The sequence below is a fragment of the Colletotrichum costaricense genome, assembly GCF_030867565.1.
Source record: "Colletotrichum costaricense strain IMI 309622 chromosome Unknown Scaffold_5.1, whole genome shotgun sequence".
Classification (NCBI taxonomy): domain Eukaryota; kingdom Fungi; phylum Ascomycota; class Sordariomycetes; order Glomerellales; family Glomerellaceae; genus Colletotrichum; species Colletotrichum costaricense.
The window spans coordinates 2410579-2436192 of NW_026848234.1; the positions used below are offsets into that span (position 1 = coordinate 2410579).

Sequence of the window (25614 nt, forward strand, 5' to 3'; positions counted from 1 at the left end):
GAGTTGCCTCCTCAGACGCTGACCCGTGTCCTCCGCCTGAGCATAACCTCCTATCCCCGCCAGATCTCATCCCCTTGCTAACACTCGACATCTCTCTGATTGACAATCTGCAAAGTACGGGCCGTTGAGGGCGCGCGTGCGACCCCCTCCGTCGGTTGCAGCTCTCGCTGGTCGGGCCATGACCCGCCTGCGGCACGTCGTTGTCGTCGTTGGAAGCCGAATGGTCGACCACGTGGAGTGATTCTCAATGACCGGAGCCGGTATTCCGAGACGCCTCTAGGCTCAGGCACACTGCCTGTTCCTGTGTACAGCACCGAGCATGGTGCGGCGAGGGCTGAAGCCTTCAGAGGATGAGGTATAAGTAACCCTTGGGTTTGGTAAAGCAAGTCCCTGTCCCAATCCATCTCGGCACTCAGTCGAAGCCGCCACCAATCTGGCTGTGGAAGGCGGTGCTGACGCTCTTCTCGTCGTCGTCGTAGCGACGGCCGAAGCCATTGCCGGCTCCCATGCGACCGCCACTCTCGACATAATGCTTCAGGCGGTCGCTGTGGCTGTAGGACGCAGGGCGCATACCGTGTATGGCGTCCTGGAGACCGGCGCCCAGGCTGACACCGCCCTGTCCAACACCCTTGGCACCGATGACGCTGGCGCTAGCATCTGTGTACTCAGAGTTTGCGACGCTTTCGCCCGCAATGCTCTCAGTGGCGCGACCTCCTCTCTTGATGCCGGAGCGGCTGGATCCGGGCACTCCAGGGAGGCCAGGCCATTGATCAGGGGTGAAGCTCGAGAAGATGGGAGGGTAAGTGGTGTTCAAGCCGGCACCGCCCAGAGAGCTATGGATGGAGGAGACGTCGTCGGGAATGTAGGACATCATAGATCCCGAGTCGAAATCGCGAGTGGAGCCAGCACCGTTGAAGCGGTTGCCGCCGCCGTTGGGGAACCCGCCACCGGCATTAAATTGAGGGGCCTGGCTCATCTTCTGGCGATATGCTGTCTTGGGCTTTCCGAATTGCAAGAGCGAGGTCTGCAAATTGGTCAAAGGCCCCTCAACCAAGCACTTGCGGTCCTTGAAGTGGACAAGGAGGTGGTGCCAAAGCTCATGCTTGGAAAGGACCTTGGGGTTACCAATAATGACGAGACCGTACTTGGCACGAGTCAAGGCGACGTTGAGACGGCGGGGATCTGAAAGGAAACCGATGCCCTGGTTGTCGTTGGAACGAACACAGGACAGAACAATGAAGTCCTTCTCACGACCCTGGAAGGCGTCAACGGAGGCAACCTCGACTTCCTTGTAGCTCTCCTTCTTAAATGTGCCAGTGTTCTGCATGGTGCTAACGATGTAGCTTCGCTGACCCTCGTACGGAGTAATAACACCAATGTCCAAAGGCTTTACGCCGGCCTTGAAGAAGCGGGTTACAACCTTCTCCACGTTGGAGGCTTCGGTACGGTTGAGGTAGGACGTTCCGGATGCCGAGATTTCCTCATTGCCAAGATTGGACCAGAACATCATCGGCATATCAACAACAGGCCAAGGGAAGTCGACATCGCGGCGAACGCGATCCTTGACTGTAACACCGTTCTGGAGAGATCCATCGTAGAACATGTTGGAAGGGAACTCGGACAAGCAAGGATGCATGCGGTACTGGATGTTGAGGCGAATGGGAACCAAGCGCAAGTTGACGAGGCGCTCGAACAAGGACTGGTTGAGACCAGCCTTGGCAGCCTTCTTGTTCATGATGACAGGGCCCAATTGCTTGTGGTCACCAACGAGGACAACTTGCTTGCATCCGAGAACGAGAGGAATCATACACTCGGGCTCAGCCGATTGAGTCGACTCGTCGATAAGGACATTACGGAACTTCATCTTTGACAGACGAGGATCACCGGCACCGACACAAGTGCAGCAGACGACATCTGCGTTGTGTAGAATGTCTCTTTCGGCGGCCTTGGTGAGCTGCTTGAACTTCTTCTCGTCCTGGCTGGACAGTTCGCCAAGCTCGGTCTTCAGCTGCGCAAGCTTGACAAGCTCACCATTGCTGTCATTCATACGAACCTGTTCATGAAGAGCAAGGAAGCTCACGGAGGACTCCACATCCTCTCGGGACTTGGCTGTAAGACGAACGACCTTGAGGCCAGTGCGGTGGATGCGCTCACAGAGCTGGTCGACAGCGACGTTGGAGGGCGCGCACACGAGGACTTGTCCATTATTCATCTTGCACAGATGGTAGATGATGGTCGCCGAAGTGACAGTCTTGCCAGTGCCCGGAGGTCCCTGAATCAAGCTGAGCGGGGTCGACAGCACAGCCTTAATGGCGGCGATCTGGCTGGTATTGAGGTCGGGAAGGCCAGGGACGCTGTACTTCTTAGGCATAGTCGTCTTCATCGGCGCAACAGCGACGTCGTGACCCAGGAGCTTGTGGAAAATGTAACCCGAGACACTCATGTCGTCCACGGCGAAAGTCTTCATGGCATACTGCATGCGATCATACGAGGTAGCCTTCCAGACATAGTCTGCTGAGAAGTTGTGGGTGCATTCAGTCGGGACAGTCTTCTCGTTGCCGGCCTTACGCAGCTCGAGGGTGACTTCGTCAGACTGATTGTTGGGGATCTTGATGACATAGCCAACTCCCTCCCAGGCAGGGCGGAGCTCGCCCTTGTAACGTAGTCGCATTTCGTCGCCAACCGCCAGCTTGACGTCACCCGACTCTATCTTGTGCAGTTCAAAGCTGACCAGGTGCTTGTTGTTCAGACCGTAATCCCAGCGGACCGTGAGTCCATCCTCAGACTGAGCTTCCTTGAGCTTCTTGTCGTAGTCGGATTCCATCTTGACGAGCGGGCCAAAAATGTTCTGGTAGTGATAAGGGTCGTCGTACTTGAGGAGGACGGGATGAGGGTCGTCGTCGATGCTAGCAGCCTTCTCAAGGTCGGCAACCGTAGCAGTCGCATTTTCCTTCCACATCTCCTCCAGCTTGGCAATCATCGGCGGGGTGAGGTGTCTGGCGCGGAGTTGCTCGGCATCGGAGGGCGTCGCGACGAGCCAGGTCAAGAAAGCTCTCTCCTCAATCAGGGGCTGCCATCGAGAGGTGTCCCAGCTCATATCCTTGGAAGAGGTGTTTGCAGCACAAGGCTGACGACAAAGCAGCACGACAACGGTATCCGACTTGGCAGGAATGAAGCCCAAGAGAAAGACGTTCTTGGTTCCACAGTTGTAGCACTCGAGTACAGTATCACCCAGGGTAGATTCCGGGTGAAGCTGGACTTCCTTGTGTCTCGCCCGGACCAGATGGGAAACAATGTGGCTTGAGGTAGCATTTCCGCGGGCACTGCAGAACCACTTGTTGCAGCCAAGGCACTTGACGACGGAGCTCGGGGAATGAATTCCACAATACCTAAGCCAGTGTTAGATTCAAGAGAGGGCTCGGAAGCTCGGAGGCATGCCATACGCGCAAGCGTGAGGGGGAAGCTTCCTATCTTCCTCCTTGGGTCTTCCGATATTGAGATCCTTCATAGCCCCAACAGGCATGCTAGTCAGGCTGTCCACATCGTCATCATCGTAAAGCTCGGTTTGGTTGTCGTCATCGTCGGCACGGCGGCGACCGTCGCGGCCGCCAAATTTGCCGTAGAGAAGGCTCTCGTCGGCATCGATACCGGTCAAGACATCGTCACCTGCCTTGATCGCAGCGGCGCTGTCGGAAACTAGGTGGTTCCCGAGATTCTTGAAGGCGCTCTCCATATTCGCGGTATTCCGGATTTCTACTTCTCTCTGCTGATCTCCCTTCCAAGAGTGTCAGTGGGCTGTCGCATACGATGTAACTGTAGAAATGCCTTTGCATGTGCCGGCGGTGGTGTCGGGGGCATCGTTTTGGTGTTATGGAGAATGCGCAACTTACTTCAGCTTCTTTATGGTTCTCGAATGGTTCGGCGTCGCAGAGCCTCAGTAGGCTCAGGTCGTACGGAAGGGGGATTCGAGGTGGATCGGGGAGGGGGAAGGTCACATCATATCGGTATGTGAAGTTGGGGGATTCGTGCGGAAACCTCAAAGGTACACCAACGGGGCAGAGACTTGTCGGGAGTGGTTGCGTGCCTTTTCGTTGGTGAATCCAAACACCCAAGAAAGATCCCAGGCCCGACAGAGCAGCGGCGAAAGGGTGGTGTTTTGGTGGGATGTAGCTTATCACCACGTGACTGTCACATTGGGGTGCTTGAAAGTGGATACCTGCCACCTGATAAGGTTTTTTTTTCTCGATCAGCCTGTCCAAGGTACGTTGGATGTATTGCGGAACTCTAGCATTGACATCCCACCATCTCGCATACCAACAGCCCAACATGATCCGGAAACAGGCCCGACAACGGCGCGACTACCTCTATCGCAAGGCGCTTATATTGAAAGAGGCGGAGACGACCGAGAAGCGCGCCCAGCTACGATCTGCTCTTGCTTCTGGCAAGCCCATCGACCCCGAAATCGCAAAGAACAAGGCACTGCGGAAAGACTACCAATATGACGAGTCGCGACCCGATCGAACAGTCGATGAAGAGATGGATCTCGACGACGAATACTCCCAGCTGTCGGGAATCTCGGAGCCACGGCTTTTGGTTACAGTTAGTTTATTCTGCTCTTCCAATCCAGGCACATAAGTAGAAGCTCACCCTTTCAGACTTCAAGAGACCCGTCCTCAAGGCTTTCAGCCTTCTCCAAAGAGATCAGATTGCTCTTCCCTACATCCGTTCGGCTCAATCGTGGAAATTTGATTCTTCCGGACATTGTGCAGTCTAGCAAGTCCAACGGGCTCACAGACATTGTCCTCCTTCACGAACATCGCGGTGTACCGACTGCCATGACGTACGCACTTTATATTGAATCCAAGAAGAGCCACCAGCTGACGAACCTCTCTAACAGCATTTCTCATCTTCCCCACGGCCCTACGCTATCCATGTCGCTCCACAACGTTGTACTCAGAGCAGATATACCCGGAAGTATCAGAGGATCCGTCTCAGAGGCTTTCCCACGGTTAATATTTGAGGGTTTCAAGAGGTATGAGATATCGGCTTCGGAGGTCGTTCGACGGTCACTAATCATCAATCAACTCTTCAGCCGGCTTGGACAGCGGATCGTGAAGATCCTGAAACATCTTTTCCCTCCGCTCGATCCCCCGACCACCAAGGCTAAGGTAGGGTCAAGGGTAGTGACATTTGTGAACAATGAAGACTCCATTGAAGTCAGACAGTAAGCTCATCCGAAGCTCCGATCCCCGCCAGACCTTTGCTAACCCCTTGGTAGTCACGTTTTTGTCCGGACTTCGTACGATTCTGTCGAGCTCGCTGAGGTTGGACCTCGGATGACGATGCGCCCCTTCGAGATTCGCGGTGGAACCTTGGAAAACAAGGATGGCGATGTTGAGTGGCACCTTACACAGTACACTCGTACTGGTAGAAAGAAGGAGTACCTGTGAGAGAGGGCCACCGGAGAGAACCGACATGACAGATGCGGTCGAAGGCTTAGGCGTCGCTGCCGTGAGAGATCATGGGGCAAGTACATTACGATCAGCGCCCAGAAGATCGGCTCGTTGCGTGGGCGAAATGCCGCAACGACGAACAGGACTTGTCAACCAGTGCGCCACGAAACGGAGCCATAGGTAACGAGGACGCGGGTTTCAATGAAGCCACAATACCCAGGCGCCGGTCAAGCGACGTCGATGGACGTGAGACGAAGAGAGTCGTGGCAAAGGCACTCATGGGACTACACGAAGTGGAAGATGAAGAACGATGTTGAACTAAAGATATCCAAGCCAGAACGCCGTAGTTTCTTGGCGGCTTACAACGGCAAGATGGTGGAGTGTAGAAAACAGAGACTTCCCAAGCTTCAGGAGAAGACAAGTCAAGGCAGGCAAAAAAGCATCAAAATGTTGTTGAATAATAAGTATTACATCCGATTGGTTGCGATTAGTGTGGCCGGCCGTTGAGAGTCAGGCAATTGAGTTCTTACCGTTGATTTGCTCATGACAAAGCATGTCGACGTCCGTAGCTGGAGGAGTGCGGCTCATGACCACGAATTGAGTTGACAACTAATACCACCGAGTTCGCCGCGGCTCGTAGGGTGCAATGCCATTCAACAAGGTTAGGTGACGCCTCGAGATGGAGACGGGCATCTTTCTTTGCAATAGCTGTTACGAGCCAATGAACGGTAAGCAGCAGCCAGCCTTGGCGCGTGGTAACGCCAAGATCTCAGTGAGCGAAGGTTGAGCATGGGACGGAATACATCAGATGGTCCCAATGGTCGCTTACAGAGTTCGGTGTCATGGAGGCCCCGCCACGAACCTACGCGCAATACGGATACGGGCCGAAAGTACGCAGAAGCCGTGGGAGGCACTTTGGTCGTAGTGGCTCTCATTGACTAATCGTCGGTGTGGCCTTCATCGCCTATGATCGCCTTGTGCGATAGAAGCATGGTGTACGGAGTAGAGGGCCAGAAGGAAAAGGCGAAGTGGGTAATCATAGAGGCAGTACAGCACTGAGCACTGCCCGAGGATGTCTCCTAATACGCGGCAAGAGGAACGAGTGGCTTAGGACGTTAACGTTGAGGTGTGTTAACTGCAAGTGTTCGCACAGCCACAAAATGGTGACGATTTCCTGGGCTAGGGACCAGTGTGGTCAGCGAACAAGCCGACGGACTTTGAGCTTCTGCCTGCCGTTTCTCGGCTTTGGCATCAGGTAGGACCTGAAAGGGTCCAGTATGCGATGCAGCTTAGAGCCAATTGGTTCAAAATCACCAACCAAACTGTGCTGTAGCCGCATTCCGAGTCTGAAGGTCTATTTTTGGCGGCGCAGACATGATTTGACATCTGCCGTTGCCGTCGCCGCCACTCAGCAACCCATGTTCTACGCAGCAACGCTCCCCATTCCATTGCGATTCTGCTGCTCACCTGTCAATCGTCACTTTTTCCGCAGCGGGGTGGCTGGGCGTTGCTCGCCAAGCGAGGATGGGAAAGGACGGGAATGAGAAGGAAACGGACAGGCCTGGCCGGACCCCCGGAGAGAACGAGGGGCAGCTCCAGCCTCCAGCCTCCAGCCTCCAGCCAGCACCAAAGGCCCGTCGGACGGCGGTGGGCAGACACAGAGCAGAGCACCTAAAAAGTAACCTGTGTGTGTGTGTGTGTGTGTGACCCAACTGCTGCCCACCTCACCTTTAGTGAGAGAAGGAAACAGACCCTTGGGACTCGCTGGGGGTGGGTGAGACCGTCCGTCCGTCTGTCCCTGAGGTACCTTGCCGCTACAGAGAATAACATGCGTCCCGGGTATAATAAGCTTCGCCCCGCCCGTCGGCGCAACATCTTCTGATGTCACTGACCTAGTGTTCGCTTCATCCAGTCTTTCACTGTTCGCGGCCGACGTCTTGAGAATCGAGTAAAGTATCGAGTCTGACTACGATCTGAAAGGTGCGGTGGACAGCCTCAAGTACCTTCTCATCTCTGGGTTCATTTTAAAAGAAATAATTTCCTTCGTAAAGCTTGTTTATCTGTTTCCTCTTGGTCCGAATTTAACAGGAAGAAGGGAACGAGAAGAAAAAAAAAGGGACCCCGGAAAGCAGATCGGCCAATCCTGCCCACTGTCGCCCCGTACACGAGCGACTCCATCCAACCATATACACAGCCCGGGGTATCCGCTCTGACAGGTCCCGGTGCCTGATTGGGCCCGTCCTCATTGTCATTTCAGCGTCTCTCCAGCACTTCCCAGTTCCTGTCAGCGGTCGGAGGTCCAACGTCATTTAACAACCAAACATCAGCCGAAAGGTCCTTCACCTTGCACCACCACAACAATCTCACGAGCCCGCCGGCTCAATCACACCATATAGCGCCGAAGTCTCTCATTCAATTCTGCTCGCTCGCCCAATAAATTGCGGTTCGAATCGCACTGTCTATCGTCGGCATTGACAGTCGCTTTGAGTCAGACATGTCGTACCAACAGTATAACCAAAATCCCTACGCCCAGGGCCCCCAGGCCGAGGGCGGATACGGCTATGACAACCAACAGGTCCGTCGCCCTTCAATTCAGTCCGCACATGCCCTCTCAATTCCATATCGCTGACTTTCTTTGGATTATAGCCTCAATATGGCCAAGGCCAGTACGAGATGCAGCCGTACGGAGAGGCGGGCCAGTATGCCGGGCAATCCGCGCCTCGTACTCTGAGCCAGCAAGATTTCCTCGCCCGGGTCCAACAACTGCGCACAGAAATCAATGGCCTGACTTCCGATATTGAGGGCATTGCCCAGCTTCACCAGCGCTCTCTCGGTTCCCCCGACGGCAGCACCAGCGCCCAGCTTGAGCAGGCTGTCTCCGCGACGCAAATCCGCAACACCGGCGTCAAGGAGGGCATCAAGGCCCTCGAGAGGGATCTATCCAAGACACAGGACGGATCGCGCGCAACCAAGACCGCACAGCTCAACTCTTTGAAGAACACTTTCAAGTCGGAACTCGAAAAATACCAGCAGATCGAGCGCGATTACCAGAAACGGTACCGCGACCAAATTGCCCGCCAGTACCGCATCGTCAACCCGGAAGCGACGGAAGATGAAGTCGAGCAAGCGACACAGATGGACTGGGGTGACGAAGGTGTTTTCCAAACAGCGGTATGTTTTGTTGTTTTTGACCGATTTTCTCGGCGTGTCGGCACCGTATGCTAATGACTTAACCAGCTCAAATCCAATCGGACAGGCCACGCCAACACTATTCTGGGCAACGTCAGAGCCCGCCACAGCGAGTTGCAGCGCATTGAACAGACTATGATGGAGCTCGGCCAACTCTTCCAGGAACTGGCCACTTTGGTCGAGCAGCAGGAGCCCGTCGTCCAAGCCGCCGAGCAGAACGCAGAACAGACTGTCGAAAACATCCAAAAGGGCAACGAAGAAGTCAAGGTTGCGACGGACCACGCGCGCAGACGCAAGAAGCTCAAGTGGTGGTGCCTCCTCGTTGTCGTACTCATCATCCTTGCTATCGCGCTGGGTGTCGGTCTGGGCGTTGCTCTCACCAAGAAGAATTAACGGGTGTGATCACAACAATCGGACGCGCATGTGCGCAATTGCACTATGACGACGATTCGGAGAAAGTAATGGGATGGGGAGGCAGCTGCGGCACCTCCCTCATATGATTGGAAACGGGACAGCACTTCTAAAAGAGCAACACTACGATTGTTTAGATTTCATGACCATGGCACGGACGAATGGACGGTACTAATTAAGGGCGACACAAAAAATGGCGGAGCACACACGCGCGCTGCCTCACGAACCCAAAAACCAGCTCTTTTCCGACGACGCCACGACTTTTTTTTCTATTTCATCTGCCGCGTATAGGAGACACGACGGGCTCTTGATTCCCCACCAACGATTGACTTATTGTACGCGTACTCTTCACACAATCAGACGGAAGGGGGGGGGGGGGGATATGGAGTGGACTTTTTTATCTGTATTTATTTCGCGTCTGTCTGTCCTCCCACTTCATAGTCCTTTGGATTTCATGAGTGGACTGGAAGAGAGAGAGGCCACCACTTTTTCCCTCTTGTACGTATCGCACAATGGCGAACACTTTATGAACTCGCATGGCATCGATCCGCTCCCGACCCATCCTGTAAATGTCCCATGACCTTGGCGAGTCGCTCTTCAGATTCTTCAACCGCTTTTTTTTCTTTCTCTCCCTCCGCTCTGGCCCACCCGGCCTGCCCTGGCTATCAGCACCTCATCCCCGATTCGAACCATGGCAGCCACGCGAGAACCCGGCCGGTCCAGAACCTGTCGGGGTTTGGGAACACGGGCGCACCCCGGTCTTTCCGCCCCGCCCACCAACGAAATTTGCACTCGCGATGCCACCACATCCACTTCTTCACATTCCACACCGCAACGCAGCGCACAGCAACGCCCGCGCAATTTGGCCCAACCCGTATGGTCACCCCCACACCCCAGTCATACCTAGTCACCTTTTTCCCTCGCCGACTTCAACAAAAACATGGTCTGGTGGTGTAGTTGGTTATCACGTCAGTCTAACAGTTCGAAAAGAAGTCTCTCACGGCCTCTCCATCGTCTGCCACACTGAAGGTCTCCGGTTCAAGTCCGGGCTAGATCATTCCATTGGGCGATTGGTTTAGTGGTATAATGACCGCTTAGCATGCGGTAGGTCCTGGGTTCGATTCCCAGATCGTCCATCTTTTTGGTCCCCTGGGCCCTGGGGGTCGTAAAGATTATGCAAGTGTTATGGTTTTTGCTGTTTTGGTGGTTTTTCGATCACGAACTATGTTTTTGTGAGTGTGGAATAGTGCCTGCGGCGGGGTCGTCAGTAAACCTGAAGAGCAACTAAGGTGGGTATCATGTTGCGCGGGTGGTTATATGACTTCTTTTGCTTCAAATCTGTCCTTTCACCGCAACGTGTATGTATTCCTTATATAGAGACACCAAGGCAACATACGATGGACTCATATGCAAGAAGGAATATGGAAATGGAAAAAGATGATTGACAGTGGACTACTTCTACAATGCTCTCACCAATGTACGTAGAGTGAGGGAAGTCGGATTATGTACAACGTAAGGGTTTCAACCAATGCCTCCCCAGCCGTACGTACGGAGCCTTGGACTTTGCTCTCCTATCCCAAAGCCTCCCTCACCGACCAAAGAAAAAACGACTCAACGAGGTGGGCGGCTGGCCCGCCTTGATATTTTCCCCTATTATCAACCAAGAGCCCTTTGTCTTGGCTATCCGCTCCCCCATCTGCTAAGGGATCTGCTGTTTTCTTCTTACACGCCGCCGTAGGTGAGTTTTACATGTTTCGTGTTCAGGACGTCATTGGCCCTTTACCGGGGCATGCCACCCGGGCCGATGCCCTGAAGCTTTGCCGCCAGCTTGGGGTACTTCTCTTGGACCTGGAGCTGCGTGCGGGTCGCCTCGGCATAGGACAGGGCGTTGACGATCTCGCCCTCGGTGCGGGCGAGCTCTGCAGCGCGCTCAAAGTACTTGAGCGCCTCGGTGACCTTGCCCTGCTGCAAAAGGAGCTGGGCCATGGTGGCAACGGCGATATCGCATTCGGGGTCGACTATCAAGGGTCAGCAATTGCACTTCGTACAATGGAGTAGTCTGAACTTACTAATGAGCGCCTTCTGGCAGAGCTTCTCGGCCTCACCAAAGTCTTGCTTCCACTGGAACAAGGTCAGAGCCTTGTTGATGAGAGGAAGGACGTTCATCGCCATGGGCTTCGTCTTCGACTCCATCTCGATGGCGCTGTCGAACTTCTCGATAGCCTCCTGGAAGTTGCCCTGGTCCAGAAGCAGCTCGCCGTAGTAGTTGTACACATCGGGAACCTCCTTGAAGTTCTTGATGCAGCGGCGGAAGGTCGACATAGATGATGCAATAGATCCCATCTTGTACTGAGTCACGCCAAGCTGGATGTGAGAGAAGATGAAGTCGCGGTCCAAGTCGATGGACTTCTGGTAGTCCTTGGCGGCGTCGGAGAATTCGCCCTTGATGAAGTGGAGCTGAGCACGGTGGTAGTAGATATCAGGGTCTTCGGTGTTCTGCTCCATGGCCTTCTCGAAGTCCTCAGCGGCCTTCTCCGGGGCACCAAGCTCGAGGTTCATGCTGGCGCGCTTGATGTAGCTCTGGGTCATGGAAGGGTCGAGCTCGATACTCTTGGTCAGGTCGACCATGGCATCGTCGTGCTTTCCGAGCAGACAGCTGAAGGTACCGCGCAGGTTGTAAGCAAGAGCCTCGAATTCGCCCAGGTCGCCCAACTCCAACGCCTTCTCAAAGGCCGCTCTGGCCTCCTCGTATCCGTCGCCAGTCTTCTTCTCCAGAGCACTCAGGCCGACTTGGAGTTGTCCCTTGCCAGTCTCCTCGGACAAGGCCACAGAGTCCTCGAGTCCAGCCGGACGAGGCTTGACGCGGAAGCTCTGGAGGTAGTTGCCGACAAAAGTGTGACTAGGAAGCTTGTTGGGCCGGCTGGCCATCATCTCCTGAGCCTTCTGCTCGGCGAACTTCTTAAGCAGGCGCTCGACTGACTGGGCACTGCTCTCGTTCTTGAAGCTATCGATGATGCAAGAAGCAGTGAAGTCGAGGAGGGCCTCGCCGTACATCTTCAGGTGCTCGTAGGCGTTGGCGCGGCGGTTGAGTGCCTTGACGTATTCGGGGTCAAGGTTGATGGCGGCAGTCGTGTCTTCGACGACCTTGTCCCAGTTGCCGAGGGCATTGTAGCAGGCGGCGCGGTTGGAGTAGAAGATGGGGTTGGCCTTGCAGAGAATAGCCTGGGAGTAGAGGTCGATGGCCTTGTTGTAGTCCTTGCCACCGTAGGCTTGGTTTCCGACATCCTTAAGCTTGGCGGCATACTTTTCCCGCTCTTCGGTAGTGAACTCGGCAACAGTCGCCTCGGTGATCTCGGGAAGTTCGTCGGCGGACTCGACGCTGGCTGCTTTGGATGATGCAGGGGCTGCGGCCTCTGCAGGTGTGGGCTGCTTTTCGGCATCTGCTGCAGCCTTCCGCTCGGCTTCCTTTCTTTTCCTTCGCTCCTTCTTGCTGAGCTTTGGTGTCGAGTCTGTCTTCTTCAATCGCACTTGAGTTAGCTTTGCTATTTGAGAGAGGAGCAATCTGGTGCTAGTAATAGACGCCAAGATCTCGGTAGTAACGGGTGGAAAAAATTGGATCGCATGACGACGAGGGTCGCGAGGATAAGATGGGAAGCATGACGTACGGAGTCGCTGTTGAGGAAGTAGATGACACCAGCGCCGGTAGCGACGACGGCGACACCAGCGGCAGTGTAGACAATGGCCTTATTATCCGAAGCCCATGAGGTGATGCGATCCCAAAGGCCAGAAGACGAATCAACGGGGATGACAGTCGGAGGGCTGGCCATGGGAGGCACGGACGGCAGGGGATTCGACATGATGGCGACGAGCCCAAGAGCAATTGAGAGAGAAAGGGAAGAAAGGTATCAGAGGTGTTCTAGGAAGAAAAGTCGCGAGGTCGAAAGGAATGTAATTAATGGGCTGACCAGTGTGGTCGATGATGTAGAGGGTGCAGGAGCTGCAGGTGTTGTTGCTCTGTTGCTTTTGCTGTTGCTGTTGCACTTGCGCTGGGCCAGGAGCTTCCGGACAGTAACCGTCCTCAAAAAATTATTGCGCGACGGGGAAGCTCGTGAGGAGTTTTTCCGGGAACTGCCTCTGCTTGGTGCTGTCATTCATCAAATCAGCTTTGCCTGAGGCGATTTAAGAGTGGGGGCGCAAGGGAGGACCGCCTATAAATCTGCACACTACGTAACCAAAGAGGGTCCTGATTGTCCTCAAGGCAAGGGTGCGTTGGTCAGCCAGAGCCCGCGGGCGGTATCCAGCATGCAGCGTGAGCCTGTGAGGTAAAGCACCCTGACAGACAAGCCATGTCACCGCATGGACTCGGAGGGAAACTGAACTGTGCTTATTTTGGTATCAAATAACAATAAAATCTCTCCAATGTCTTCTCTTTGGAAAGGTCAACCTCACCTTTATACGACGTCAGTCACATTAACTCACATAATGTAGTCTCACTGGAAACAAAGGGGGTTGTCGCATACAATGACTCTATATGTCGAAGACATGTCACCGTTGCCATGATGTCTGTTTGGTAAAACACGGTGGGTTACGCCCACCATTACAGGCCATCACCAAAACGACTGAATGTCTACCATGCTATCCCATATCATCTATCGCATTCCGCCTTGTTTTCGTTACCTACTTTACCCTCCATGACTGAGCGACTCCTTCTAACTTTGATACTCCACACTGGCATCTTCTAATTTACTATGATCTATACTGTCTCGCTCTGACGACAACTACATGCAAGTGACAGATCTTGTACAAACAAGTTCCAATCCAGCTGAACCCATTTCCCATGAATCATCTTGAGATATGACAGGCCAAACACAACTCAGACAAGATTATCTTTGACTCCTCACCTCCCAGTTGGCCACTGGTTAAGTCACACTTTGCTTGTGGTCAGACATCGGGTTGACGGCCGGTCGATTGGCAACCATAACGTACGAAGTGACACTGTAATCCGGTGATATCGGTTTGATTTGAAGAGTTGAATCCTTTCTGTTAGAAAGGCTGCGGTCAACCACCACAAGCAAGGTATCAGATGCCAACATGACACATTCACCCACCCCCACCTACGCTCGCTGGTCCAGTAGAGATGAGGAGGGGCGGCACTCTCTATAGATAACAGACAGCGTCACTCCAGACTTCTTCAATTCAAGTATAATTCAAGCATAGGAAGCGCCCGCTTATGATCTGTCGGCTGTTTTGAGTCGCAGAGGTGAGGCAAATTTGGTTCGTCCAAAGGCCCGCAAGCCCACGATCATGATCTATGAAGTTTTGAAATGCCCAACTAGTAGACGTCCAAAGTCTTCAAAAAAAAGTCACAGCACTCTTCAAACATCCAAGATAAGGTGAAGTAAGCTGACAATCATGTGAAAGAGTGCGTTGAAGTTTCCGAAATGGTGGTTGAGAGATACCGATTGCCTCACGAGATTCCAAGACTATTAAAAACATTGGGTTTTGTTTTGGATTGTGATCACAGCCTAGTAGTACCACTATAAACTAGAACCATAAGTGACTTTAAACTCGGAAAGTAAGGGAAGTCTGGCACCTTTCCGAAATGGAAATATGATGCCGGCAAGGGTAGACACTATCACAGGATCACCAAGACTTCTCCCGGGTCTCGACAACCTCGCCTCGGACACAGCACGACACGACTGTGGCGATATCGACTTCCACATCTCCCAAGTAATTGACCGGTCAATTGTATCGTCTGCTACGTATGTAGGGTGGTCACACCGAAGTACTCTCGGCTTCTCATCCTAAAACATCGGGCAATGGCTTATGGGTCTCAAGGGGCGACGTCCTTATGATGTATAGTTGAATCTAGATTTCTTCAAGCAAATAACTGGAGATTTTGGTGCATATAAGTTTGAAGTCTTGGTCGTATATATGTATGGTGCAATCTAATTCCTATCTTCGACCGTCTACTAGAGTCAACGAGGCCTTTTCCTTGGCATGGCGGAAGGAGTTGATATCGAGCTTCCTACCAGCTTAGCTTAGTTTGTCAGGAGAAAGAATCCGACATTCTTCAGATACCCATCTCAGGACATCTTGATCATCTCAGCTCTTGTTCTGCTTGATGTCGTACTTTGCAGTCACTAGTCACTAACTTGGATGGTCTCTTGCTTATCCCAAGGCGATCTGTCCATTCTGAAAAGAAGGCGCTGGCTTCTTTTTCTAACTCCATATTGGCTCGCAATTTCTGAACTCATAGGTTCTCCGAATGGCTGTTTCATCTGTTGCCCTCGAATCATCGATTCACCTGTAATTGTTGTAACATCAACCCAGCGATGTTCGGTGTTCGCTGGTGAAGAACCCTTGTGCTGCTTACATAAACTTACGGGAGATCATTGCGGCCCAAGCATCTCCCGCTGTAACCCCGGTATGAACATTTCTGAACCAGGGTGGTTCTTGCGGTCACATTTGTACTTAACGCTCTTGAACTCAAAACCCGACTTTTGCGCTTCTGTTCTCTTCAAAATACGTCACCATACTCTTTCTCTTAAGCATCAGAGAATACTATTCCCCGCTCGCGCGCTCGCGGAACCCTCAAATTGTCAATTTCAACCATACACCTATTATTCTGCATCAGTCACCAAGGTTGACACAAAAAGCCCAGCACCATGGCCAACTTCCAGTTATTCACATCGCTTCGATACGACCCTGGCTTGATAGGCGTACCGAAGCGGCGCCTGGCCAACGCAGGATGGAACGCCAAGATGACCTCACCTTTCTACATGCTAGATCTGCACCGGGATCGGATGCTGCGGGCTGCCACCTATTGGAATTGGACCCCTGCCATCGAGGCTATCTCTGGATCGGACGGCCTCCAGAGACTGACTGAGGCGATTGAGACTTTCTTGACTCAGCATGGAAGAGAGAAACCATTACGAGTCAAAGTCTTGTTGACCTCAGAAGGACGCCTCACCTGCGAAGGATCACAAGTCCCAGCGGTGTCGCTTGAGAACCTCTTCCCAGAACGGCTTCCCTCCCCAGGACAATCGACAGAAGCGGGCTATCCTTTGGAAGAGGATCCCATGATAGTAATGGTTGATAACACAAAGACCACACAATCCGAGTATACCCACTACAAGACTACAGAGAGAAATATGTATGATACAGCTCGTAGTCGAGCGATTATCAGCCTGGCAGATCGCAAGGAAGTCCTTCTCGTAAACTCAAAAGACGGGTCTATCATGGAAGGTAGCCTGACAACCCCATTCTTCTGGCGAGACGGCAGATGGGTCACCCCGCCGGTGGCTGCTAAGTATAGTCCCGAAGGTGGGAGCGGTGGCCAAGACGGGACCACCCGTAGATGGGCACTTGAGCGGTAAGTCAGCTGCTATGCCATTCCCCGCCAACATGGGATGAGCGTTTGACTAACTTAATCAGTGGGTTGGCCGTGGAAGAAGAAGTCAAAGTTGACAGCCTTGTTGGAGGAGAGCCATGCTGGATCAGCAATGGTGTCCGAGGCTTTACTTTTGGGATCATCAAGCTCAATGACGCCTAAAACCTCTTGAGGTTAGAACGGATTCACGGTCCAAGCTGAGCGGGAAAATACCACGAGTCCAACAAGGTAAAATGTTGACCAGTCGAAGTTCCCAATTTCTCGAGATAGAGGACACGACTTCATGTATTGACCTTGGGCTTCCCTTGGCATTTGAGACAAACCGCTTCATCGTCCATCTAGTGCTGCTGCACATCTGCCTGTTACGCGTTCGTGCAAGCTATCGCGGCACATCGGAATGGAACCTCGTGATTAGACCCGGCGGCTAGGAGAAAATTCATGGCATAACCGGTTCATCTCCAGCGATACCATGGGCATGACCAGGAGGCCTCGTCTGCTTCTTGTGTCTTGCATCGTGCTTGGCAAGGTTCCCAGGAGCCTGGAGTCGATCGCCGCCAAGACGGGACATGGCCCGCTAAGCTGATCCTTGCCCCGGAACCACCGTGCGGCAGTTCGTTACATCATCGGCGGCGGGGGAGGACCTCATCTCTTGGCTTGATTTGCTCGTCTCTTGAAGTCGTTCTCTCCTGACTGGCATTTGGGAGCTTTGATCTTGGTCCAGTTTGTGCCTGGTTTCGCACGTGTCATTCGTCATGCTAAGTCTCGGCAGCTCTCTGGACCGGAGAGCCAAGAACAGGTTGATGGAGAGTACAGGCGGATGATGAAGCTTTGACCGAGAGGTCGGCACCTTGACATCGAAAAGATGGCTCCGCAACTCGCCATTTCCACTGCGTTTCCCTCTTGTTTTCCCCCTCTCAACCAACTCCTCATATGGCTCGAGTCGGCTCAACGCAGACTCCACAAACAAGTGACGCCCCTCTTCTTCCTTATCAACTGCCTCATCGGGTTCGCCCGAGGGCCGACCTGTTTCTAGCCCCTCCCCTTCAACACAGCTCAAGAGCACGGTCAGAAGGTCCGAATGCGCATTCGCGAGAGCTCGGTTTCAAGCCTGCAGTTGCACCGCCCCACCATCCCTTGTCTTGCTGAGAGCTGTCACACTTACACACTGCCGGCATTGGGCTCTTCTCTGGTCTGCCGTGACAAGATACATAACGCGATCCCGGTCGAGCTCAGCTCAGGGTTGTCGTCAGCGAAACAATAGCTTGTTGTCTTATAAGAAGTCTCGACGGGCCAGCGCATGATTGACATGCTATCTATCTCCTAGGTGATATCTCCCCCTCATCACATCGCAAGCGCTATCCAAACAGGTTTACTGCCTACCATCGCACGTTCGACCCAAATAGTCCAGGTTCATCGAGTGCCGTCCATCCGAGTCGTCATCGTCGCTTCTTGACCGTAACGGGCAGGTATTTAAATCGTCACCCTGATCCGCCAAGCTAGTGTTCAAGCTCCCTTGTCATAACCACTTGACCTAACCAACCAACCTACACACACACACTCACACTCACACTCACACTCACACTCACACAATACAAAAAGCTCATTTTCTCAAGCATACAAGATGGAAGCATTCCTCAAAGCTCAAGCCAAGTTCAAGGCCGACAAGGGCCTCTCCAAGATCCCCGTCATCGCCAACAAGAACTACCAGCGTCATGGCACCAAATCCTACGTCTACCTGCTCAACAAGTTCAAGTTCGAACCAACAAAGCCAGGCCCCTATGTTCAGACACGAAGAATGGCTCAGAGAGGGCTTGCAGCTCCCGGGTTCAATGCTGCTGTCGGCGGTCGTGTCTCCATGAGCAAGGTTTTGTCCAAGAAGACTGGCGACGACCAGCACGGGGATGTTACAGCCGAAGACCAGCAATATGACTCCATGTACCTTTGCGAAGTCTCAATCGGCACGCCACCGCAAAAGTTCAAGTTGGACTTTGACACAGGTTCTTCTGACCTTTGGGTATTTCGGTTCTCTCTGGCAAACTATGTTACCAATTATCTTCACTAACAGCGCATGTCAGGTTTTCTCGACCGAACTTAGCAGCGCCACGCAGAAGGGTCACAACATCTTCGACGTCTCCAAGTCCTCAACTTACAAGAAGCTCGACGGAAAGACGTGGAAGATCTCGTACGGCGACGGTAGTTCGGCGTCAGGCGATGTTGGCACCGACAACCTCGTCCTCGGCGGGCTGACAGTCGAGAACCAAGCGATCGAGTCAGCCTCGCAGCTCGCAGACCAGTTCTCCCAGGGCAGCGGAGATGGTCTTCTCGGTCTCGCCTTCGGGTCTATCAACACCGTCATGCGCGATGGCAACTTCCGCGACCCCGTCGCCACACCCGTCGAGAACATGATTGCGCAGCAAGACATCCCCAAGGATGCGGAGCTCTTCACCTCTGCGTTTTATAGCGAGCGGGACGAGGCGAAGCCGCGGTCTTTTTATACATTTGGCTGGATCGATACGGATCTCGTCTCGGCCTCGGGCGAGGATATCCACTGGACTGACATCGACAACTCGCAAGGGTTCTGGATGTTCGAGTCCGGGTCCGCGAGTATTAACGGCAAGGCCGTGACGCAGAGCGGGAACAAGGCCATTGCAGACACAGGCACGACGCTGGCGCTCGTCTCAGATGAGGTCTGCGATGCGCTGTACAAGGCGATCCCCGGTGCCAAGTACGACGACCAGCAGCAGGGTTACGTGTTCCCGACGAGCACCAAGGCGGACGACCTGCCCGAGTTCAAGGTCGCCGTCGGTGACAAGGAGTTTGTGATTCAGAAGGAGGACCTTGCGTTTGCGCCGGCGAGTGATGGGTTCTGGTACGGCGGAGTGCAGTCGCGGGGTTCCAACGAGTTTGACATCTTGGGTGATGCGTTCCTGAAGTCGATTTATGCGGTAAGTGGCATTGTTGATTCCGATCAGGCAGTGAAGTGAGATGAAGCTGACTTTGGAATAGATTTGGGATCAGGGAAACACTCGATTTGGCTGCGTTCCGAAGATTGAGAAGACGCAGAATCTCACACCGCCGTCTTAAAGCATTACGCTATTGTGTCACAAGACATTCATGAAGTCATTTGAGCGATATGTTCCTCTAGCGGGACTAGATACGGATGATAATGGACTTGCAATTTTTCATTGAGTTTGCCTTCCTCGTGATCAACTTGAGGGTGATTTGCATGAAGAACTGCAAAGCCTCAATTTCAGACTGTATTTCACCCGAATTAGCTATACGCTCATGATATGCTCCACTTAACTCTAGGACACCATTGTTGTGAAGGTATTTAGCTAGTAATTAGGCTTCGTAGAGTTAGCGTGTTCAAAGCCGAGCGGTATAGACAGGCGAGTTCTAGCGACAAGACATTGATAGCTCATTGAGTCACAATATTATAGTATCACTGTTGACTTTCTTTTCGAAAGACCTTGTCTACCCTGACTTAGTCCGTTGCGGTTGTCATCATCCGCTTGTGTAAAAGCTAATTGTAACAGTGTGATTGTCTGTGACGAGATGAAAGATTCAAGTATCGACTCAATATGAACAGAAGTCTCCAAAATATCAATGATGATTTGGGCTACTTCTACCAGGATATCAATACACTCCGTCCACATACTCAAGGTTTGTAGAAAGGACGCAGCAGCTTTTCATTAAACCATGCCAATTCACCCGCCTCGCGATTAACTGTGTAGTTAGAAATGCATGCAGTGAGTGGTCCTTTGACTCTTGGCTCGGATCTAGGTTTGTTCTCTCAGAGAGTCAAAAAGTTGTCATCCCAAGCCAAGGTTTGTGGGAAGACACATGGTGAGCACGACGAAGTTAAGGTTCGGTGCCAGATCGAGATAGATCCTGGGCCGTCCCAGCGTCTGAGACCTGAAACGGCATGCTGGCGCATCACGCTGGGGGTTTGGAGAGTATTAGACTACTTTCTGGGGGGGCAGCATGGAAGGTGAAGCTCGACGGCCGGGACATCTGAGACTCCTAGTTGTATGAATATACTATGGTGCGAGGCGTTATAGAGGCATGTAGAAATAGTTGATGAACAACAATTTCATGGATGAGTTGATGAAGATAGGTAATTGATCTAGGCAGAGCGACGAATATCAGAGTGGGTCAATTCTGATGCGGTAAGCATGTCTGATTGGTGCGAGAGCCTCACGTTAGTCTCCCGAACATTCCAAGGTACCCGTACCTCGAACTCAGGTTCCTTACCTCACAGCTTTCGAGATGATTTTAGTGGGCAGCTCTGCTCGCAGCTCTCCACAGCGGGCACGTCCAGCTGGTCCAGGCCCCAAACGGCCCAAAGCAACCACGCAACGTCGCACGCCTGGTGAAGTGAGCCGGCAACAAGGAGAGAATCCTACTGGCTGAGAGAGGTACCAAGATACCTAACTACCTTAGGTAAGGTGTTTAGGTACCTCGAGCCAACAGAGCGGGCAGCTCCAGCCACGGCTCAAGGAAGAGACGAAGAAAAAAAAAATAACACCACACTTTTTTTTTTCCAGGCCCAGCACCTAACGAAACGGGTCGGAAGGATGGACTGAGGTGCACCACCTGGGCGTGCACAAGCACCAACGCCGCCAGTACCAGCACCTACCTACTGCTACCGTATACCTGCTGCACCTACACCTGCACCTGCACCAGCTGTCTGTGAGGTGGCTCCGTCTCCGTCGCCCGTCCAGTCCGTCTTGGTTTTGTCGTCTGGCCGAAATCCCTCCCTCCCTTCTATCATCATCACCATCTCCACCCCTGCGATTCCTCCTCGCACCCAAACCCTCCTCCTATTCCCAGGCTTCCACTTCATCTGCTCTTTCATTAGAAGCAGAGAGGTCAGAGGAGACGACACGGGTTCAGCTCCAGCTCGTCAACAGCATTGCGTTTTTTTCTCTCCCCCTCCTCCCGCTCTGCTTTGCTGCTCACCCCACTGCCCGACGAACCGGTGCTGCTACTGCTGCTGTGTATTTTATTTAATACGCCTTCTTGGCTGTCTGTTTGCTCCATCGCCCTCATTCTTCGCCAACCGCAGGGCGGTACTTGCTTTTCCCCCTCTCTTCCATTCATCCATCGTCCGCAAGCATCGCATGATTGTCTCGACATCCTTCCGCCGCCGCCTCCGCTCCTCGAGCCTGTCCTATCCGTCAACTTGAGCATCGCCCCTCGCTCGATCTCGTACCCAGCTCATCAACCAACAGAGCCAGGCACAGGCAGCTCCTACAAAGCTTCAATATGGCCGCCCCAAGACGCCGAAAGATTGGTCACAGAAGACGCATCGAAGATGAGGAAGACGGAGAAGGTGGACCTGACCAGCTCGAACTCGATGATGACTCTCTGACCGAGGGTTCCATCATCAGCGACGACCACGATCACGGCAACGACAGCGATACGAGCAACATCGATGAGGCTTCTCCCGTTACCCCCAACCCTAGGAAGTCGGCTGGCAATGGAAATGCGAAGTCTGGTAGCCGGAAACACTCGGCCCTGGCCCCCTCGACGACCAACAAGGCCGCACCCGATGCCGAGGAGCTATCTGTCAATGACCGGTCCGAGCCCGTTCAACCAGAGGCACAGCTTGACGGAACCGCATCTCCTCCAAAGTCTTCTGCCCCTCTCGTAGTGAGCTCCCACTCGTCCCGCCCTGCCGAGCCTGTCAACGAACGTCGTCGCCGGGAACACGAAGAATACAAGCGGAGAAGGGATGAAGACCCCGCCTTCGTTCCCAACAGAGGGGCCTTCTTTATGCACGATCATCGTCATGCCGGACCCTCTGCCAACGGCTTCCGGCCCTTTGGCAGAGGACGAGGACGCGGCGGCCGTGGCGGAGGCATTGGAGGCCCCTATGCACCCATCAAGTACGCTGCCCAGCAAGACTCTGCCCGTATCCCGGCTAATCCGCGCAGTCAACTGCACAGTCCGACCGATCCTCTCACGAGCGGCCAATGGGCGCATGATATGCACGAGGCCGTGACCGAACCGCCTCCCTCGAGACATCCAAGGCACCTGCCCGTCGAAACTGAAGGCCCGGCCAACGGCAACGGCTTCATCCCAACGTGCCCGTCCAACCCCACCCCGATCAACCGGACTTTGTCGACCGAGCGACACATCGGAAACGTGCAGGTCAGGGTGTCTCTTCCCGTTGTTGGCAAAGCTCCCGCCGCCTTTGGCATGCCTGTGAAACAATACACCAAGCTTCCGGATCATCGGCCACCCCTTCGCCGTGACAAGCCTGTCCGCATCTCCTTGCCCGATAACCCGCCCAAGTACATCTTCCCAGCTGTCGACCGATCCTTCATCTTTATCCCCCGGGCGATGCGACCCAACCAACAGCGGACCCGAGGTAAACCTCGCTCTGGACTTGGCTCAATGGGAGGCTTCTCCCGGCGGACCAGTGTCTTTGGCGGAAGCTACTACGGCAGCGCCTACTCTCCCAGCATCGCCCTTAGTCGTCGCTCCTCTCTCGCTCCTGATGGGCGTGACTACTTGTTCTCCCCCACAGGCTCTGTCATGTCGCGGGCCCCGATTCCGGTCGAGAACCCCCGACCAGTCGTCCGCCTCCCGCCTGCAGCTCACCCGAATCAGCCATTCGTTGGACAGGACGGTTATCCTATGCAGCCAAACGAGACATCTATCAATGACTTGCCGCAGCCGCAGACGCACCCGTTGCCACAGAAGCCTGCCTTCCAAGAGAGTCGCCCGAACTCGATCCCCATGCACCAGCCTCGTCCTCAAAAGGCCGTCTCGGTCACGAACATTGAATCGCCGACCCTCAATCAAGGCCCGCAAGCCTTCCAACAAGCTTTCCATCAGCAGGTTCCTCTCCAGGTCTCCAACGGCATGCCGCAGGAAGCCCACTCGCGACAGCCGTCATACCCCACTCAACACTCTACCGGCACGCCTCTTTCCCAGATTCCCGAGAGGGCAATTCACGCGGCTCCGTTCCAGCCAAACACCTTCCAGCAGCAGCAAAACTTCTATAACCAACCTTATCCTATGATGCAGCCTCAGCAGCCGTATTACTACCCTGGGCAGTACAATGGCAACAATATGGGACCTTCTGCTGCAGCTCCATCCTTCGTTCCCTCGGGACAGCCAGGCCAAGGCCAAGGTTTCCCTCCTCAAGCCCAGGCAGACCCCGCGGCTGCACAAGCAAACGGCCAAGGACCGCCGGGTCCCAATTTGGTAGCTCAAGAGGTCAATGGTATGGTGTACTACTACGATGCCACCCAGATGTCCAACTATCAGCAGAGCTACCAGCCTCCTCCGCAATTTGGCCCCGGTGTCAGTGGTATGGGCGGTATGGTGACTCCGAGCCCGGACGCCTTTTACTACCAGCAGCCAGCTCCCGGGATGGTGTACTACTCGCAATAGGGGTACGGGCAAATGCCTTCCTAGGTTTTCCCACACTTCCTACCGCCTTCCTTCTAATCCTTGTAATTGTCATTGTCGGCTCTCTAGCCGTCGCTATACCCTCTTCTCGTCGGACGGCCGGACGGGGACAAAGGGCAGGAGGAAATCCACAAAAAACTTTGCGGTGTTTGAACTCTATGATTATAGTATTGATAGGAATGAGCGCTCTTGATCTGGGTTGAATTGGTACACTGTTGGAGGATGGGGTTGTGAGGTACTTTCGCTGTCCTTTTGAGGTTTTACTTGACTTCTCCTGTTCCAACGTATGGTTACAAGCATATCTTGGACAAAAGGAGGAGAATTCCTACGGAATTGGTGGAGAGCGAGCGAGAAGCGGTCGACAGAAAAGGGGGTTTCCCTCCTCCTCCCTGGTTCCTACAACCTCGCTTTGTTCTCGAATTCAAGAAGTTCCTCACACTCTGTCTCTACCACATTCTATCATCTTTTCCAGCCTATTTCCATCCGTCCACTTCACGTCGCCGCCTTGTGTTTCTGGCGTTTCTGAGTTTTTTCATTAAAATCCCCGGGCCTGTTTTTATTGGATTCAAAGGCGGATGATTATCGGGGAGGCTATTCGTTGTGTTTCTTGAGCGTCTATACATTTTGCTTCCACTCACCTTTTCTTTTTGCTTATTGATGTTCGCAACGATGGCTGAGTTCTTTTACCTAGACGTTCTTCCACACACTCTTTACAAAGTAAATACTCGAGAGCGGGATCGGTACACAATACTGACAACCCTTTCGATGTCGTTTCTAACTTTTTTCTTTTCCTCGTTTTGTTTCTACTCCGTTCATGATCCAATGAAAGCCTAGATCTCTTTTCCTCGTTCCCATCAAGGTATTCCTTTTTTTATTTTCTGTTTACGCTACTTATTGTTTAGGCAGCGCAATTGTACTTGCTGTTTTTCTCAAGTGTGTATTGGAAGAGTAGGATGTGGTGGAAAAGTTCTGACAGTATCCTAAATTCGTATTTGAAGATGTGAGGGGTAAGAGGAGGGCCGGTTGGCTCAAGAGCATTCTCATGGTTTTGTTAGGAGACGAGACGAGAGAGAATGGCACAGGGGGAAGGGACCGAAGCGCGGAGTGAGAATGAAAGTGGTGGTGTTGAATATTATACTGAAAAAAGAGGAGGGCAAAGACGGTGGAATGGCACTGGAATGGAACTGGGGCAGGTAGTTTAAAGCTACTGTATGAAGTCTTCGTGATTGAACATTGGTCCCGCCTGCCAGGGTGTACACTGTCCGTAACCTCGACTGATTGCGGCTCTAGTCCGACCTTGAGTCTCCGTCACCGTGAGACCGTAGAATCGACCTAGTGCCCAACGATGAACGAACGAATTGACCGCATGTTGATATTCGCGGTGGGAAAGGTGATGTTGGACATTCTAGATGTTAAAGAGTGCAAGGATCGTCCATTGCTTGACTAACCGTTAGAGACATCTTACCCAATATCTCACTTACTGAGAAGAACTGATTGCCATCTTCGCTCTTATCGTTGGGCCGGTTTCGGATAACTTGGAGAACGGGGGGGGGGGGGGGGGAAACGTCTGACAACGTTGCTGCCCGGAAACATCCTTCCTTGCATTCCTGAGTGTTGAGGGTCGGAAGAGGCAGCCACATCATCATGGTGACCAAGACCATGCGCTTGATGGCAGCTTGCTTGGATCTGTCAGATTCCTAGAACAATGACAGTAAGAAAATCCTGTATTGTCATATCAAAAGT

General features: G+C 53.2%; 10 protein-coding genes across 10 annotated transcripts; 7 read left to right on the forward strand and 3 right to left on the reverse strand.

Annotated features, from left to right (window-relative positions):
- Positions 1–412: 412 nt before the first annotated feature.
- On the reverse strand, positions 413–4328 carry CCOS01_05937 (RNA helicase; the record flags this gene model as incomplete). Its single annotated transcript, XM_060454111.1, has 3 exons — positions 413–3389; positions 3444–3775; positions 3891–4328. 3 exons carry the CDS (start codon positions 4326–4328, stop codon positions 413–415), a joined length of 3747 nt encoding a protein of 1248 aa, XP_060315883.1.
- On the forward strand, positions 4327–5450 carry CCOS01_05938 (brix domain-containing protein; the record flags this gene model as incomplete). The annotated part of the gene is made up of 4 exons (XM_060454112.1): positions 4327–4599; positions 4656–5032; positions 5093–5224; positions 5279–5450. 4 exons carry the CDS (start codon positions 4327–4329, stop codon positions 5448–5450), a joined length of 954 nt encoding a protein of 317 aa, XP_060315884.1.
- Positions 5451–6977: 1527 nt separating this feature from the next.
- CCOS01_05939 (uncharacterized protein) lies at positions 6978–7160 on the forward strand (the record flags this gene model as incomplete). Its single annotated transcript, XM_060454113.1, has 1 exon — positions 6978–7160. One exon carries the CDS (start codon positions 6978–6980, stop codon positions 7158–7160), a length of 183 nt encoding a protein of 60 aa, XP_060315885.1.
- Positions 7161–7947: 787 nt separating this feature from the next.
- CCOS01_05940 (SNARE domain-containing protein) lies at positions 7948–9035 on the forward strand (the record flags this gene model as incomplete). The annotated part of the gene is made up of 3 exons (XM_060454114.1): positions 7948–8028; positions 8100–8624; positions 8691–9035. The coding sequence occupies 3 exons, from the start codon at positions 7948–7950 to the stop codon at positions 9033–9035; spliced, it is 951 nt and encodes a 316-aa protein (XP_060315886.1).
- Positions 9036–10832: 1797 nt separating this feature from the next.
- Positions 10833–12910, reverse strand: CCOS01_05941 (mitochondrial import receptor subunit tom-70; the record flags this gene model as incomplete). Its single annotated transcript, XM_060454115.1, has 3 exons — positions 10833–11071; positions 11123–12569; positions 12719–12910. 3 exons carry the CDS (start codon positions 12908–12910, stop codon positions 10833–10835), a joined length of 1878 nt encoding a protein of 625 aa, XP_060315887.1.
- Positions 12911–13584: 674 nt separating this feature from the next.
- Positions 13585–13752, forward strand: CCOS01_05942 (uncharacterized protein; the record flags this gene model as incomplete). The annotated part of the gene is made up of 1 exon (XM_060454116.1): positions 13585–13752. The coding sequence occupies one exon, from the start codon at positions 13585–13587 to the stop codon at positions 13750–13752; it is 168 nt and encodes a 55-aa protein (XP_060315888.1).
- Positions 13753–15721: 1969 nt separating this feature from the next.
- Positions 15722–16608, forward strand: CCOS01_05943 (aminodeoxychorismate lyase; the record flags this gene model as incomplete). The annotated part of the gene is made up of 2 exons (XM_060454117.1): positions 15722–16428; positions 16491–16608. The coding sequence occupies 2 exons, from the start codon at positions 15722–15724 to the stop codon at positions 16606–16608; spliced, it is 825 nt and encodes a 274-aa protein (XP_060315889.1).
- A 1459-nt stretch (positions 16609–18067) lies between these two features.
- Positions 18068–19530, forward strand: CCOS01_05944 (eukaryotic aspartyl protease; the record flags this gene model as incomplete). The annotated part of the gene is made up of 3 exons (XM_060454118.1): positions 18068–18460; positions 18522–19391; positions 19453–19530. 3 exons carry the CDS (start codon positions 18068–18070, stop codon positions 19528–19530), a joined length of 1341 nt encoding a protein of 446 aa, XP_060315890.1.
- A 2184-nt stretch (positions 19531–21714) lies between these two features.
- On the forward strand, positions 21715–23853 carry CCOS01_05945 (uncharacterized protein; the record flags this gene model as incomplete). The annotated part of the gene is made up of 1 exon (XM_060454119.1): positions 21715–23853. One exon carries the CDS (start codon positions 21715–21717, stop codon positions 23851–23853), a length of 2139 nt encoding a protein of 712 aa, XP_060315891.1.
- A 1304-nt stretch (positions 23854–25157) lies between these two features.
- CCOS01_05946 (uncharacterized protein) lies at positions 25158–25532 on the reverse strand (the record flags this gene model as incomplete). The annotated part of the gene is made up of 2 exons (XM_060454120.1): positions 25158–25190; positions 25353–25532. The coding sequence occupies 2 exons, from the start codon at positions 25530–25532 to the stop codon at positions 25158–25160; spliced, it is 213 nt and encodes a 70-aa protein (XP_060315892.1).
- Positions 25533–25614: the final 82 nt, after the last annotated feature.